This window comes from Pipistrellus hanaki, assembly GCF_964339955.1.
Source record: "Pipistrellus hanaki genome assembly, chromosome: 12".
In the NCBI taxonomy this organism is placed as follows: Eukaryota; Metazoa; Chordata; class Mammalia; order Chiroptera; family Vespertilionidae; genus Pipistrellus; species Pipistrellus hanaki.
In genome coordinates this window covers 1,149,398-1,166,897 of record NC_140514.1, presented here as the reverse complement: position 1 = coordinate 1,166,897, position 17,500 = coordinate 1,149,398, and the positions used below count along the sequence as shown (strand labels likewise).

Sequence of the window (17,500 nt, the reverse complement as noted above, 5' to 3'; positions counted from 1 at the left end):
AGGTGACGGTCAGGCCAGGTGAGCCAGCCAGGCCTCCCTCCTGCACCCCGGCTCCACCCCCACCCCCTCCTGCTCTGTGCCAGACAGCCTGCCCGCCCCCCCCCCCCACCTTCCTGGCTGCCTTCCCGCAAAACCCACACAGACCCCCTCCGTCCGTCCGGCGGGAGGGGCGTGTGCAGCGATTAGAGCACACAGACGCTCTCCACGGGAGCCGGCCCTGCCTTCCGCCCGCCTCTCCGCTGAGGCGGAAGGGGGTGTCCCCTTTGTTGCGGGGAGCGGGGGGGGGGGGGGGCCTCAGGAGACTCGGGCACTGCATGTGGCATCGTGGCTCTGCAGAGCCCAGGCCGTGGGCGGAAGCTGCTCCCCTCCCCCTCCCTCCCCTCCCAGGGAGAGCCAGGCGTGGGGACAGGCCCGCCCGGGGCACCTCCCGGGTGGGCGGGCGCTCAGCTGCGGTGACGGGAGACCCTGCACCAGGCAGGCAGGGGGCCATCAGGGCCACGTCACCTCCACTGGGCCCCCGGGGACCTGCCGGCCAGCCTGCCCTCCCCAGCCTCTGGGAGTGACGGGGGGCCATGGGCCTGCCTGTCCTGCCGTGTGCCAGCCCAGTGCGGCCGGGGTGACTGCTCATCCCCAGGAGCCTGCGGCCAGAAACCCGGCTCCACTCCCTCTCAGCAGCCCCACAACCCCCTCAGAGCCCCGCTCAGCCACACCTTCCCCACCCCCCACCCCCCACCCCCGCCTCCACCACACTAAGCCCAGCATCACCCTCCTCCCTGCCCCCTCCCGCAGACGGGAGCACAGCCCCTGGGGGGGCAGCCTCTGGAGCTGGGGATTCTTGACTGGAACCCAGGCCGGAGCGGTGAGGGCCTGCGGGGGGCGGTGAGGGTCTGTGGGGTGCAGTGAGGGCCTGCGGGGGGCGGTGAGGGTTTTTGGGGTGCGGTGAGGGCCTGCGGGTGATGGAAATGTCCCCGGGAAGCAGCAGGAAATAGGACCACAGACACACATGGCTGCGCCCATAACACTAAAACTCCAGATGCACAGCCCTCAGGAGACACACACTGTCTCCTCTACCGAGCGCATAAATCTGCATACATTAGGCCTCAATAGGAGCATTTGCATACGGGTGTGCCGCTCCCACTCCCAGGCTGCTGTCCCCGGAGACCCAGGCAGCCAGATGGAGGAGGCCGTTCGCTCCCCTCCCAGGTGAGCCCGCTCAGGGGAGGGCTGGGGGGGCCCCGCTGCCACTGGCCGTGTCCACAGCCAGTCACCCCTCTCACCCCCTGCAGCACCCGATCGCCCTCCCCGTAGGGAGCCCCGACATCAAATGCAAAGCACCGCCACGGAAGGCTGAGGCGGTAAACGGGTGGGGCTGGCCGGAAGCCGGGGTCCCACGGAGCTCCCACCCGGGGTCCCCCCTCCTCCTCCGGGTGGGCAGTGCGGGCGGGAGGCAGGCTCACGGCCACGCGAGGAGGGCAGCCAGGACGCCCAGACACAACACTCCGTGGTAAACGCGGCTCAGGGGCTGGGCGTCGGCCTAGGAGGCGGGAGGTCAGGGCTCCGTTCCCGGTCAGGGCACAGGCCCGGTTGCAGGCTCCATCGCCCGCCGGCGTGGGGCGTGCCGGAGGCAGCTGACCCATGACTCTCTCCTCACTGATGTTGCTCTCTCTCTCTCTCCTTCTTCCCTCTGAAATCAATAAAAATGTATTTTTAACAAACACTGAGACTGACAACCCCTCCAAGGCCACATGGCCACGCGCACCTCCCACCGCAGACACGGGTGCCGGAGCGGCTCCTGACTCAGAGCTCTCAGAGCCCGGGCTGAAAGGGTTCCCCCTGCGGGAGGGGCCTCACACCTGCCCCTCGGCCCGCTCCCTCTCCAGGCGGCCGCTCTCTGGGGATTACGGACAAACCGCCCTTCCCAGACCAGCTGATGCCGCTGTGCGAATAGTGATGGGAACTGTTCGCTCTCTCCCGATGTAACGTGCAAACGTTTCCGAACGCCTGTCCTCCCAGCCACACAGCCCGGCCCGCACGGCTCCCTGGTGGGGCGTCGGCCTAGGAACCAGGAGGTCAGGGTTCCATTCCTGGTCAGGGCACGTGCCTGGGTTGCGGGCTAGATCCCCAGAAGGGGGTGTGCAGGAGGCAGCAGGTCCGTGATTCTCTCTCATCACGGATGTTTCTAGCTCTCTCTTCCTCGCCCTTCCTCTCTGAAATCAATAAAAATACTTAAAAACTAGTAAAATAGCAATAAAGACAATAACGTAGTAACAACACTTTATCTTTTGAAGTGAAGACGCTGCACGAAGACGCTGCTAAGCACACAGTCTGAACGCAGGCACAGGAACCCGCACCTTTAAAAGCCCAGACTGATTAGTTTGGCTCAGTGGATAGAGCGTCGGCCTGTGGACTGAAGGTCCCGGGTTCGATTCCGGTCAAGGGCATGTGCCTTGGTTGTGGGCACATCCTCAGCAGGAGGTGTGCAGGAGGCAGCTGGTTGGTGTTTCTCTCTCATCGATGTTTCTAACTCTCTATCCCTCTCCCCCTGTGTAAAAAATCAGTAAAATTTATTAAAAATAAATATGAAAACCCAACCCGACGGTAACTGAGTGGCCCTGACACTCCGGTGGCTCTGAGTAACAGCACGCTTCTCCCTGACGAGAGACGACGATCCTGGCTCGGGTCCCAGGGCGACCACCAAGGACAAGGATCTTACTCTGCGAAGCCATCACACACACACACACACACACACACACACACACACCCGGGCGCTGCCTCCCGCCCACAGGCTTCCCCGTGTCGAGTGTAAAGAGGAGCAGCTCCTTAGACAAAAGGGCCCCTGCTCTCGGAGGTCACAGCTTGGCCGCAGGAAGCAGGAACACAAACACAGGAAGCAGGTCCACGGAGACCGCAGTCCCTGGATGCCAGGGGGCAGGAGAGGGCCTCGGGGTCCCGCCCGGCAGGACACCGCACACAACACCCGGCCTCCCCTCCGCCGGTGCTCTGATCAGGAGGGACGGGAGGGAGCGGCAGACATCCCAGGTCTGTCCCAGGGACGGGCGGACGGACAGACAGATGGACCGACGAATGGACCCATCGGTGGGTTGAGGGCTCTCTGGACAGATGGATGGACGGATTAAAGAGAGAGGAGCGAAGGTAGTCCAAGACTAGTTGCCCTAAGAGCGGAGGAGAGCAGGTGGCTCTGGTGGGTGGGGCCTGTGGGGAGGTGACAAAGTTGCAGAAGAGGAGGCAGGTGGATACAGTGTTGCATGAGGAAGCTGTACCGCCGGGCTGTTAGAGTAGATCCTGGTGGTTCTTACAGATTTTCCTGGTCCTCGGATCGTTCAAAGGATGGCAGACAGCCTTGGCTCTGCACATCACACACGCTGATTCCTACACTTGGCAGCCAGCCCGTGGAAGGGGGAGGCAGAAATTCACGGCATTAAGATGACCTAGCCCTCGACCATGACCATTCCCGGAGACCCGTGTGCTGGGCGCACGCTGGGCTCTGAGGATGGGAGACGGGAAGACGAATTCTGCCGCGGCCCCTCACAGCCCCAGGCACAGCCGGAGGGGTCCCCTGAGCACCATGGTGTCCGGGAACGTGGAATTCGGAGCTCCCTAACTCCAAGGAGGCCCTGGTATTCGCTGAGGCCCGCGGACAGGCCACAGGGCTCCTCCTGCCGTCCCGAGCTCCTCAGCAGCGGCCCAGGACCCGGCCCTCCGTCCGTCCGAGGGTCCTGCAGACAGCTGGCCTCACCGGCCCTCCGTCCGTCCGTCCGTCCGTCCGTCCGAGGGTCCTGCAGACAGCTGGCCTCAGCGGCCCTCCGTCCGTCCGTCCGAGGGTCTTGCAGACAGCTGGCCTCAGCGGTCCTCCGTCCGTCCGTCTGAGGGTCCTGCAGACAGCTGGCCTCACCGGCCCTCCCGCGGCACTCGGGCCAGCACTGCAGGCGGGAGGCATCACATAATGAACTCCCCCCGAGAACTACTCATCGAATCACCGGGAAAGCTCAGCCCCTCTTCACAGCCCCCACCCCCACCCCCCCGAAGACAGGCTCCCCGCCCGCCGCCGCCGCTCACTTCGACTCAGCGTCTTAGGACAACGGAGAGGCAGGAATCGCGCCTGCGGCGGCTCCCAGCGGCCCCGGGGGCCCGGAGCCTCGTCCTCCCCGCCCTCCGCGGCCTCAGCCTGTGCCCGGGCTTCTGCGGTTCCTCTTTAGCTGTGGGGTCCTGCTTTAAAAAAAAAAACCCTTCCCCAAGGAGGTGGAGACTCTGCAACCCTAAATCAGCCCTCTTATTGATCTCAGAGAGAGAGGAAGGGAAAGGGAGAGAGAGACATTGATCGGTCGCCTGCCACACACACCTGCAGCCTGGGCGTGTGCCGTGGCCGGAACCCCCGTGACCTTTGGTGTCCGGGACGACACTCAGCCACGGAGCCACACGCGCAGGGCTGGGCCCGGGGCCGTTTCTGGGACCCCGAGGGTCACATGAGGGTCACATGACGCCACAGAGACCCAGACGGGCCTCTCCTCTCCTCGCACAGGGCCGTTCTCTTCACCTCCTTGTTCCAGCGCCCTCGGCTCACTGGCTCCACTTATTCAGCCGAAGAGTACCGTCCGTTTGTGGGGTTTTATGGGAAAACAATAGCAAATTCCTGAAACACTCCTTTGCGGCCACCGTTACTCCCTCTTTCAGACAAACACCTGACACAGCGTCAGAGCAGCTGCAGCGCCTGAGGGCGGAGCAGGCCTGGGCCCTCCCGGGGAGGGAGGGAGGGAGGCAGGCCGCCCTTAAATTAAAAGAGCAAATGAAGCAGCAGCCCCGGGGGACTGCCTATGAGCTACGACCACAGCCCTGCGCCCGGACATCGATCAGACGGACGTGGCTCTGGCCGTGAGGCAGGCTGCCCGCGAACGCCGAGCTGCCGGGCGGCTCCCGAAGGTGAGGAATCGGCTCCGGGACCGACAGGCCGGCTCTGGGACACGGAGGCCGCGGGCCCCGAAGGCCTGCCGTTACCGTCATTTCATTACCGCCATCGAGCGCTGCAGCTTCGGCTGACGGGGAGGCCGGAGCAGGCCTGGCCTGACACCCCACGGTAACGCCCCTCCCCCAGCCACGGCCCCTCGGGAACATCTCCCTTTGAAAGAAAACACACCTGCCGAGCCCAGTGTGGCTCAGTGGATAGAGCGTCGGCCTGCGGACTGAAGGGTCCCGGGTTCGATTCTGGTCAAAGGCATGCACCTTGGTTGCGGGCACATCCCTGGTGGGGGTGTGCAATAGGCAGCTGATCGATGATTCTCTCTCATCGATGTTTCTAGCTATCTATCCCTCCCCCTTCCTCTCTGTGAAAAATCAATAAAATATTTTTTAAAAAGAAAAAGAATAAAACCCACGGGGAAAAAAGAGAAAAAAGAGAAAACACAGCCCTGATGGGGTAGCTGTTTGTTAGAGCAACGTCCCCATTCCCCAAGGTTGTGGGCTCGATCTGCGGTCAGGATACATACAAGCAGCAGCCAATGAATCTATCTATATCTATGTCTATATCTACATACCTATATCTGTATCTACATCCATATACCTATACCTATGTCTATATCTGTATCTGTATCTGTATCTATATCTATATCTGTATACCTATACCTGTATCTATACCTATATACCTATACCTATACCTATATCTATATCTATACCTATATCTATGCCTATGCCTATACCTTTATCTATATATAAAAGAGACAACATGTGTCGCAGTAACAGTTATAACCCATCAGAAGGCTGTGCACGCAGGTGAGGGCGGAGCAGAGCCAAGACAGAGACAGGACCTGCCTGAACTGCTGCGCTGCGGGCTCGGGCGGCCCCGGAGAGGACACAGACGGGGTGGGGGGAGGCCCCGGAGAGGACACAGACGGGGTGGGGGGCGGACACAGACGGGGGGATAGGGGGAGGCCCCGGAGCGGACACAGACGGGGGGATAGGGGGAGGCCCCGGAGCGGACACAGACGGTGGGGGGCGGCCGGGGAGGAAGTCAGTCCATTTGGCAGGTCAGGCCTGACTCTCTCGGCGGCCTGAGAGCAGGAGAGGACAGACCACGGCGGGTCTCACACACCCTAGCGGGGAGCTCAGATGTCACCCACAGGAGGAGGGGGGGGCACCCCACTCTCGCTGTCCCTGGTGAACCGTCCTGGTGCTTTTCTGGCATGGGCCCTGACCGGGAATCAAACCCTGACCTCTTGGTTCATAGGTCAGCATTCAAACGCTGAGCCACGCCGTCCTGGCAGTTTATTTTTTCTTAATCAACTTCCAGATACAATCCAGAACCACACTTCCTCATCAGGGCCACAGACGTGGCTGATCCTTATCCCCACCACTGACCTCAGAGCCCTGACAAACACAGCCACTGACGGAGGCCAGGAGCCAGACCCTCCGGACAAAACCACCTACAAACCACTGCGCGCCTTTCGGTCCGACCAGACGTGCGGGGCGGCGGCCTGCTCGGTCACCTGGCCCCAAGGTCACCCGCCCCAAGGTCACCCGCCCCAAGGTCACCCGCACGGGGAGGGCGGCGTGGAGCGAGCCCCGGCCTGCCCAACGCCGTGGCCCGTGCCCTCCCCTCCACCGCCGACGCCCGCCAAACCACAGAGCCGTGCGAAAACCACAGCTTCCTGGCGGAGAGCGCCGCTCCCCCCACCCCGGGCCCGGCTCTCAGGACCTCGGCGTCAGAAAACCGTGTTTCCGTAAAGCTCAGAGCCAGACTGTGCACCGACCACAGGCCTGTGAGGGCCAGCCTCACCGCTCTCCCGAGACGCAGGCCAGCGACCGAGGCCGAGGCCGAGGCCTGCAGCCCGGACAAAGGCGAAGGCCGGTCTGTCCTGGTCACTTCCTGTGGCGTGAAGGTCACTTACAGACCACCTGCCGCCAAGCGTGAAGGTCACTGAGAGGCACCTGCCGCTGAGCACCTCCCGGGCTCGGTGTCCTGACCCGTCTGGGCCCAGGCAATCTCAGCGACGGCGCGGTCTGGCAGGCAGACCACAGGGGTCCATGGGGGCCGGCGGGAGGGAGACCCCCAAGGACCCGGGAGGATGCGAATCGCGGGCGGCTGCTCGGTTGCGGGCAGGGGTCCTGCAGCCACATCACCGGTCTGAGCCCCGGCTCCGTCACGGACGAACAGAGGTCACAGCCGGGCCGGATTCCAAACACAGCACAGCCCCAACGCAGTGGTCGGCAAAAGGCGGCTCGGGAGCCACAGGCGGCTCTCTGGCCCCTTGAGTGTGGCTCTTCCACAAAACACCACGGCCTGGGTGAGTCTGTGTGGAAGAGGTGGCGTTAGAAGAAGTTGAAATTTAAAAGATGTGGCTCTCCAAATAAATGTCCATCGTTGTGCTGTCGCTATTCGGCTTTGTGGGCTGATGAGTTTGCCGACCGCTGTCCTAACCGAACGAGGCTCCTAGAAATGCCAGCCCCCGGCGTTGGGGTCGAAGAAACACACACCGCAGCAGCAGGCACGGGCCCTGTGGGCACCGGGGACGAGGCCCGAGCTGACCGCCTGCGGGCCGAGACCAGGCTTCCTCCTCAGAGGGAGTGCCTGCCCCCTCTCCGAGTCTCACACACACACACACACACACACACACACACACCGTTTCCTGGCAGCGGCTGGCATGCTGAAGGCACGCAGACACAGCCCGCAGCAGGCGTGCGGTGATGTCACCGCGATCGCTCGCAGGCGGCCTGCCAGCCTGGCCCGCAGCCCGGGGCGTGGCGGCGGCGGGAAGCATTTCCGCAGCCGAGGCGGGAGGCGGCGGTGCGGGAGGAAGTGGCCGCAGGAGCCGGGCCAGAGCATCCGCTCCAGAAGCGGGACAGAGGCCCCTGCCCACAGCGGTGCGGGCCAGGGGGGCCGGGGTCACGGGGGAATGGGGCCACGGCGTCCGGGGTCACAGGGTCCGGGGTCCCAGGGGACGGGGTCACGGGGTCTGGGGTCACAGGGTCCGGAGTCCCAGGGGACGGGGTCATGGGGATCGGGGTCACGGGGTCCGGGGTCACAGGGGACGGGGTCATGGGGATAGGGGTCACGGAGATCGGGGTCACAGGGGATGGGGTCACGGGGGGCCAGGGTCACGGGGCCGGGGTCACGGGGTCACAGGGTCCGGGGTCCCAGGGGCCGGGGTCACGGGGTCCCAGGGGCCGGGGTCACGGGGGGCCGGGGTCACGGGGTCTGGGGTCACAGGGTACGGGGTCACAGGGACGGTACAGAGGCCTCCCGGGCCCGGGTCCGCAGGGGCAGCTCTGGTGCCCACACACCAGGTCTGAGCCCGTGTGTGTGTGTGTGTGTGTGTGTGTGTGTGTGTCCCCCGGCTCTGCGGCCTCGGCCGATCGGCTCAGGCTCTGCACCTCCCGGGGTTTTTGTGAGAATTACACCAGTTCACCGTTGGGTCTGAAGAAATCAGAGCACACAGGGAGCGCCGGTGAATGCCGGAGGGCAAAGCCGAGAGGGAAACCCAGCGGTGACAGTGCAGCCCGTCCGGACCGCAGGCCCGGTGAGGACAGCCGCCCGGGTCACGGCACCCCCGTCCCCCCAGAACGCTCTGCCGCCCGGAGAGCACGGCCCTGCCGATGGTGCCTGGACAGCCCCAGGAACCGTCGTCTGAAACTTTACCACATTCCTGTTGGTTTCAGAGAGGAGGGGTGAGAGAGGGAGAGACATCGGTGATGAGAATCATGGATCGGCTGCTTCCTGCGCACCCTGCACCGGGGATCGAGCCCGCAATCCAGGCCTGTGGCCCCTGGGAATCAAACCCGGGGCCCCTCAGCTCCCAGGCTGACTCTCTGCCCACCGAGCCTAATCGGCGAGGTCCATGTGAACTTTGTAAAGCGACGAGGGGCCCAGGGAACCTGTCAGGCGTGAATGCACATTGCTTCTTCCCAGGTGCAGAGTCATTCCCCACCAACAGACTTCCTGGGTGTGTGAGGGAGAAAGGAAAGGAGGCTTTACCGAGATTCTGCTCCAACAACTTGGAGACAAATGAGAAGTCCTAAATTCTTGGTGGAAAAAACAGAACAAAACAAAGCTCAGGCCCCGCCCCACGCGATGGAACCGGCATCTCGGGGCACCCGGCGCCCAGGGGGGCCACAGCCAGGCTCCGGGCCCGGAACACGCCTATCCCGCCCCGTGAGCACAGCGTGTACCTGGACGTGGCGGGACACGGGCTCTGACTCAGAGGCCTGAGGGGAGCCGCTCATGTCTAACAGGCTGGGGGGTCCCTGCTTGGACCGGTGAGGTCTGGGCACCGTGCTCGGTGCTCCGAGGGGGGCGGGTGCCGGGACCTGCACCGCCCGCCGGGCACTGGCCAGCACCTGCCGATCCTCACCTGAGGCCATTTCCCCACGGATGTTTAGAGAGAGAGGGAGGGCGGGGGAGAGGCAGAGAGAGACGCATAGATGAGAGAGAGACGCGTAGGTTGGTTGCCTCCCTACATGGGCCCTGACCAGACCGGGGCCCGGGATCGAGCTCACAACTGAGATGCATGCCCTAGACCAGAATGGAACCCGGGACCCTTCCGTGGGCAGGCCGGCGCTCTGCCCACTGAGCCACACCGGCTGGGGCGCTCGTGAGCCCTTGACCGTGGCCAGTGCCGCTGAGGAACTCCAAGTGCATCCCGGGGCCCACGCGGGGCGGGCGGCTGGCCGTGCTGTGCTCCGCGAAGCACGGCTCCGGCCTAGGAGTGCGGCTGCAGGAGGAGCAGCCCCATGCTCCTGCCAGCAGCCCTCCGCGAAGTGGGCGGCTGGGAAAACCCACCGGGAGACCAGCTGGCCACGGCGCCGGGAGGGACCCGTATTGACCGATGGCAGGAGGGCCCTCGTGACTAAAGCATGGGCCACTCCCCTGACTCCCCATGCCAACCGCACGCCGCCGCCACCCAGGCCTCCCAGCCCGGCCCCGGGCGCCGGCCGCTCCGCCCTGGGCGTGGCTGGACCCGGGGCGGCCAGGCCCAGCGGGTGGCACTGTCCCTGGCCCTGGGCTGCAGGCTCCGTCATGGAAAACGGAGAACTCGCTCCCGGCCTGCCGACGCCCGCCCTCGCTCCGCAGGGCTCAGAGTCCCGGCCAACCCAGCAGGAGGAGGCGGATACGCTTCCTGTTACTCACAGAAGGGGGGGAGTTAGATGGGGGGGGGGGGTCACTAGGAGATCTTTTCTTCCTCGAGTGACTCAAACATCTCGGGACACGTAAGTCCAGACTTCAGAACACAGACAGCACCTGGGGCCGTCTGCCCACGGAGCCTCACTCCACACACAAACGCACGGGCACAGGGGATGCCCTCCGGCCGGCAGGCAGCGTCTGTCCAGCTGGAGTTAGCTGGAAGAGCCGTCTCAGACAAGTCCCAAAGGGCTGGGATTCAGAATCGCACTCTTCTCTCTCTTTTTTTAACACATGTATTTTTTATCTCAGAGAGGAAGGGAGAGGGAGAGAGACAGAAACGGCAGTGATGAGAGGGAAACATGGATCGTACCTCCTGCATGTGACTTTCCCCCCCCCACCCCCACCCCGGGATCAAGTCTGAAACCTGGGCATGGGCCTGACGGGGAATCGAACCCATGACCTTCTGGTTCATAGGTCGATGCTCAACCCCTGAGCCATGCCGGCTGACCCAGAATCGCATTCTTGCTGGAAAAGCCCAGAGGCCCGGTTCCCGCCCTGACCGCCGGGAGGACCGCTGGCCCCCGGGGGTCCGGGCAGCCCGGCCAAGCACCCCGGATGCCCACCCCACCCCTGCAGCTAGAACCCTGCGCAGGGACACCACTGAGGTCTCCACGGTAACCGAGGACAACAGAGCGGAGCAAGATGGCCCCGAGGGAGGAGATTACATCTCACATCTCCCGATTCACGTTTAAAACTCTGTCCGCCACCGAGCACACAGGCCGGCGGGAGGCAAGGTGCTCCGAAGGAGTTTCCCGTACACACGGCATTCCGGAGGCGGACACACCTTCTCCCTGTTTCCAGACAATTCCCAGCGCCCAGAGACTCAAAGACGCGGAGCCGGAAGTAACTCCCCCCCCCCCAGAAAAGCCGCCGTTACAGATGTACGCCATCACACGCATGTTCTCCCGTTATTTCCAAAAACACAGGGCAGCCCGGACCTCACGCTGGAACGGTGCCAAAGTAACGATCTCGCCCGGAGAAAGGGATCGGGTAAAAAATGTAAAACAGTCACGTGGTGACCTGTTGCCGAGAGAGCTGCTTAAAAAAAACAACATGGATTTAATAAGAACAAACCAAACCAAAGCACGGGTTTCCTGGAGTGGCTTTTCATCCCCTTCCTCATTGAGCCATTCACGTCTCTCCCCCCTCTCCTCCTCCCTCCCTCCCTCATGCAAATCTCCTGGGGCCCGGTGCTCCCCGGGTTCTGCGGCTTAACCACAACCTGTTAGCGGTCGGCACTCTCACCGGGCGTCTGCCAGGGCCGGGCTGGGTGTGTGCTCGTTAACGCTCGCCGCGGCCTCCCGCGGCCCGGCCTGAACGTGGCGGGAACGCGGAGCGGCGGGCAGCTCCCCGGAGCCCACACACCTGGCGAGGGGGCGACTCTGAACTTGAACCCAGGTCTGGCGGACAAAGGAGTCATTCAGAGAAGGCGGCCTCACACAGGAACAGGAAGCAGCATCTGCTTCTGAAACCAGCGTGGAGCCCGTTCCGATGCCAGCTCTGCAGCCCCGAGCGGAGGGGCCTCGCTGCACCCGACTTCCTCGCGGGGAAAGCAGGGGTGAGGCGTCCGGGCCACGGATGTGGAAGCCGTAGCATCGGGGGGACCCTCAGCCCCCCAGAGCCCCGCTGCAGGTGTGTGTGAAGAGATAAAAAGCACATTCCGCCGGACACGGGCTCCGGCAGGCCCAGCCGGGGAGGTGCCGGGGCCAGAGGTCAATCCGTTCAGAACGCGTTTCCTAATCCAGGACTGGGTGTGGCCACAGGCCCGAGGGGCGGCCCGGCGTCAGGTAACATCCGGTCCCATACCCGTGCCCCTGCCTCTCCAGCAGCCAACGCAGCTGCGTGTCACACACCAAAGGATGTGGGCACCCCCGGCCAATAAGGCCATCAACAGGCCGGGTTTTGGTAAACACCCGGGAAAGGGCGTCATTTAAACGGACCCCGTGCAGCCCTCGCTCTCAGAAACACAAGCTCCCACGGCCGCCGTCCCCGGGTGCAGCCCGTCCCAGGGTGCAGCCCGGATCGGCTCCTCGTCCGTCCGTCCGTCCGTCAGCCCCTGGCCGAATTCCACCCCCTCACCCCGGAGACCTTCTCGGATTCCCGGGCTCCGAGGGCACCTCGGAGGGAGCTGGCCTCCGACACAGTGACCGAGCCCCGTCTCCCCGTCTGCTCCGTCCCCCAGCGCCAGGGCAGGCTCCCAGCGGCGTGGAAGGACACGCTGGTGCCGGACGGGGACCGCAGAGCTGTGCCTGCTTCCCGGCCGCGCCCATCCGCCCGGCCTCCCACGTCTGGCACCGGGAAGAACATGTGGCTGACACACCGCCGCGGGAAAGAAACAGAACTCGCAGCCCGGCCAGGCGCTCCGAAAGCTCTGGGCACCAGCGCCTTCCCTCAGCAGCCGCTTCCTCTCCGGCTGCCGTCACTCCGCGGACATCATGAATGGTATTTCCAAAGCACCACGAGCAAGTTTCCCTGGCCCAGCACTGGGGGGAGGGGCCTCTTCCCGGCCCTCCCATCGGCCTCCCACCGGCCTGTCTGCGGCTGGGCTGACACAAGCAGCACTCGGTGAGGTGGGGGTCCCAGAGCTCCCTGGGATTCAGTGGGGTTGGAGGAGGCTGGGAGGGCAGACGCCCTGGCTGCACTCAGAACAGTCAGGGCGCTGAAGCTGTGACTTCTGACTTAGCCCGTTAGTGACTGTGCCTCCAAAGGGAGAGAAAAAAGGTTTCCATTCAGAGAAACATTCTGGATTTCCACCCCCCACCCCCCAGCAATGCCTAACAGCAAACGCTTTGTTCCGGGACCACAGAAAGGAATGCCACCGCCTCACTTACAGCTCTGGGGTGACCCCCATCCCTCCCTCCGCCCAGACAGCTCCTAAACCTTAGAACCCAAAGCCGCTACGAGCCCCCACGTTAGGGCTGTCGCCTGACATTCCCGCCCAGAGAACCATAATCATCTCCTGCGGTCCACACGGGCTCACGTCCGGCTGGAGGGCCGGCGCCCCACGGGGAGCCTGACCCCGGGGCCTCGGACCCGCACCGGCCCGGGAAGGACGGAAGGACGCGGGGCTGCCCCCCACCCCGGACGTCAGGGCCCTGAGGGCGGAAGCGGCCCCGAACCGGCCGCCAGCGGCCCTGCCCTCCGGCCCGGCCCTCCCCTCCCGCCCGCGGCCGGTCAGGGGCGGCTCCCGCCCGGCGTCCCCGCGGGAGGTGGCGGGCGGCCGGGGGCCGGGGCCCGGGCGCGGTGACTGTGCCGGACCGAACCGGGGGGCCGGGGGAGGGCGGCGCCGGGCAGCAGGGGAGGCGCAGGGCACGGGTGCGGGGGAACGTGTGCCGGGGCGGCGATCCCAGGCCTCGGGGCCAGAGCGTGGCCTCCCTGGGCGCCCCCGGTCCCCCGGGCCCTCCCGGCGGGTGCGCACCCCGTTCCCGGAGGGGGGCCCGGACGGAGGCGCACACCTGCCCGCGGGGCCGCTGCCGGCGGGGCCCCGAGCCGGTCCCGGAGGCGGGTGCGCGGGGCGGGCGGGCGGGCAGGGGAGCCGGGCCCCGGGCCCCGGCCAGCACCGCCCCGGCCTCCGGGCAGAGTGGGGCGGGTCCGGGGTGCCCGCGGGGGATCGGGGTCTGGGCGGGTCCTCCAAACAGGCCCCGGTGGCCGCAGCCGGCCCCAGCCGCCTCCGCGGACAAAGGCTCGGGCTCGGGGCGCGGGGAGCCGGGCGCCCGGGCGGGAGGAGGAAACTTCCCGGGAAGCGGGCGCGGAGGGGTTCGGGGTTCGGGGCGCGGGCCGGCGGCGGCTCACCTCCTCGATGGCGGCCACGGTGTGGCGGCACTGCGCGGTGCGCGTGGTGAAGCTGGAGGCCGTGGGCGCCTTGTAGTCCTCATGGGTCTCCGCCACGAACTCCGCCACCGAGATCCGGTCCGGCATCGCCGCGCCGCCGCGGCCGCTCCCCGCCGCCTCCTCGGGGCCGCCGCCGCCGCCGGGGCCGCCCGCCCGGGGCGCGGACAAAGGGAGCGCGGGGCCGGCAGAGCCGGGGGCCGCGGGCCGCGGGGCGGGAGCCGGCTGCCGCGGGCCCGGCGGCGGGAGCAGGGGCGGCGCACCCGCAGCTCGGCCCGGCCGTCCGCCCGCCGCGCCTCCGAGCGCCCTCCGCCTCCGCCTCCGCCTCCGCCTCCGCCGAGACCACGGCCGCGGGGACGCGCAGAGCCGGGAAGCGCCGCCACCGCCGCGGGCGAACCGGAGCGTCCGGCGGAGGGCGGGGGCGGGGCCGGCCGGAGGGGGCGGGGCCGGCCGGAGGGGCGGGGCCGGGCGGGAGCCAATCCGCGCGCTCGCCGCCGCCGCCGCCGCCGCCGCCGCCGCCGGGGCCCGGGGAGCCTGGCCCGCGGGCAGCCCGCGCCCCGCACTGTCCCGGCGTCCGGGCCCCGCGCCGCGGGCTGGGCTCCACGACGCGCCCCGCGGGGCCGGGGGCCGGGAGGGGCCCGGGGCCGGGAGGGGCGGTGGCGGGCCTGGCGGCGGGCTCCACGGCGTCGCCCCTCGGGCTCCGCGGGGCGCGCAGGTGACGCTGGGCCCCCCGGCCGGACCCGGGCCTCCTCCTAGCCCACCGCACCGCGCCCCACCGCACCGCCCCGCACCCCCCGCCCCACCCACCCCACCGCACCCCACCGCACCGCCCCGCACCCCCGCCCCGCCCCGCCCCGCCCCGCTCGGCCTGGAGCCCCTCGGACCCCCTCGGCCCTCCACCCCCGCCCCGCCCGCCCGGGAGGGAGAAGGCGTGCGGCGCTCGCCCCCTGCCGGACGGCGCGTTCCGCCCCGGCGCGCACTTGGCCTGACCCGCGCCCCCTGCCCCCGTCTGGTTGGGCTCTGTGACAGCGACAACCAGCCACCATGGCCCCGACCGGTGTGGCTCAGTGGACAGAGCGTCGGCCTGCGGAGTGAGGGGTCCCGGGTTCGATTCCGGTCAAGGTCAAGGGCATGTACCTTGGTTGCGGGCACATCCCCAGTAGGAGGTGTGCAGGAGGCCGCTGATCAATGATTCTCTCTCATCGATGTTTCTAACTCTCTATCCCTCTCCCTTCCTCTCTACAAAAAAATTAATAAAATATATTTTAAAAAAGAAGAAAGTTAAAAAAAGAAGAAGAAGAAGAAGCGACCGTAGACTCAGTGTACACTCCGGGTCCTGGCCTGAGGACCAGGGAGGGTGGGAGTTGGGGTTACGTAGACGACCAGGGCCCCAGAGCGCCAGGTAAGGCGCCCAGAGGGGGTTCAAACCCACGTCCCCTGACGCATCGGAGGCCTCCCTGGCAAACGCCCAGGCGTGTTCCTAAGCTAATGCAGGTGGAGGGCCTTCCGGGGTGTTTGGTTACTCAGTGTTAGGGTCCTAGGCCGGTCCCCACTCTGTAGGGCACCGGAACCACACAGCTTTCTCACACTGTTTCCGAGAGAATGTGCAGCAACAGCGGGCAACTCTCACCCTACAGATGTCCCTCTAGCAGCTCTCCCGGTGATTCCCAAACGTCCAGAAGCCCCGACGCCACCGGCCGAGGAAAACCACACCCTATACCTCCACACCGGGCTGGGCCTGGCCCCGTAGCTGCCGGCCGGAAAGCCAGGAGAAACTCGACAAAAACCTTTGTGCCTCGGAGAAGAGGAAGTGAGGGAGACGCTGGAAATTCAATACCAGTCAGACCCCGCGAGCCGCTGAGGACGGGGGCCAGTCAGACCACTCTTTACGCTCCATGTGAGAACGTGCTCTGAGGCGGCGGCCTGGGCAGACGTGAGGTATGGCCTCTGGTATTTTAGCAGCTCTGCTGTGAAGGTCCGCTCTCCGCAATAGCTGTATTGGTGGGTAGCTTTTATTATTATTATCACACTAGGCAAGAAGTTACCATTTTGAAACCTGTAATGTTTTGCCCTAACCGGGTTGGCTCAGTGGATAGAGCGTCAGCCTGCGGACTCAAGGGTCCCAGGTTCAATTCCGGTCAATGGCATGTACCTGGGTTGTGGGCACATCCCCAGTAGGAGGTGTGCAGGAGGTGGCTGATCGATGTTTCTCTCTCATCTATGTTTCTAACTCTGTCTTCCCTTCCTCTCTGTAAAAATTAAATAAATAAATAAATAAATAAATAAATAAATAAAACAAAATCAATAAAAATATATTTAAAAAATAAAACCTGTTGCCCTAACCGGTTTGGCTCAGTGGATAGAGCATCGGTCTGCGGACTGAAGGATCCCAGGTTCAATTCGGGATGTACCTTGGTTGCAGGCACATCCCCAGTGGGGAGTGTGCAGGAGGAAGCTGATCGATGTTTCTCTCATCAATATTTCTAACTCTCTATCCCTCTCCCTTCCTCTCTGTAAAAAATCAATAAAATATATTTTATAAAATAGTTAAAAAATAAAACCTGTGACTTTGCTTCTTGTATCCTCCCTCTATGTGTAGTTCTCTTCCTCCCTGCCTCCCCCCCCCCCCCCCCCCAGTGTCTGGGGTGGTTTCCTCTGTCTGCACCGTGCCCCGAGGCAAGCCCGTGCGCATTAGTTACGTGAGCACATCCTGTCCGCGGCCGGCAGACTCCGTCCTGCCTCGCGGGTTTGCGGCCGCAGGTGCTGCTGCTGCTCAGACTCTGCAGCCGGCCCGGCCCCGGCTCCTGTCCCACGTCCTGTTTAACCAGGACTCCTGTCTGTCAGCCACGAGGACTTCAGAAGAGACGGCACCGTTTTTCTCAGCCCCGGCCAGACGGATCCAGACCTCCACAAGGACAAAGTCAGCCTTGGCGTCTTCTCCTCTTCTGTCTTCATGTGCAATCCTGTTCTCCTCCTTTTTCTGTTTAATAGGACGTCCCAGGAGCTAAAGGGCCGAGATAAGATTGCGAAGCTGCCCCGTGTGTTACGAGGGGAAGGGAGCAGCCATGACCAGGCCTTCGCACCGGCGGTGAGAGCACAGCCCGGTGGACACCAACGCAGTTCGGTCCTCCCGCCATCCCGGAGCGGCTCGGGAGGCACCGCCCGGTGCAGAAGCCGGAATATAGCGAGATCCGAGCAAAACCCGGCGAAGGTGTCTCTGACGATGACATACTGTGACTGGCCCGCCCGGCGCTCAGGCTCAGTGTCCACCCCCAAACCAGGAGGCCCCGGTGTGACTCCCGTCAGGGTCCGGGCCGGGGTTGTGGGCTCCATCCCCAGCAGGAGGCAGCCCATCAGTGATTCTCATCATGGACGTTTCCATCCCTCTCTCCCTCTCCCTTCCTCTCTGAAATCCATACAAATATATTTTAAAATGCTATATAACAAAGATGTAATGTGCAAATTGGTCGTATGCCATGAAGT

The 17,500-nt window shown here is 64.8% G+C and overlaps 1 protein-coding gene across 2 annotated transcripts in view; it reads right to left on the bottom strand.

Annotated features, from left to right (window-relative positions):
• ASAP2 (ArfGAP with SH3 domain, ankyrin repeat and PH domain 2) overlaps positions 1-14,137 on the bottom strand; it is a 61,422-nt gene extending 47,285 nt beyond the window's left edge. For both annotated transcript variants that reach the window (XM_084900069.1, XM_084900070.1), the window contains exon 1: positions 13,982-14,137. In XM_084900069.1, the coding sequence (XP_084756195.1) occupies positions 13,982-14,107 (126 nt within the window). In that variant the 5' untranslated portion in view covers positions 14,108-14,137. The remainder of the gene's footprint in view (positions 1-13,981) is intronic.
• Positions 14,138-17,500: the final 3,363 nt, after the last annotated feature.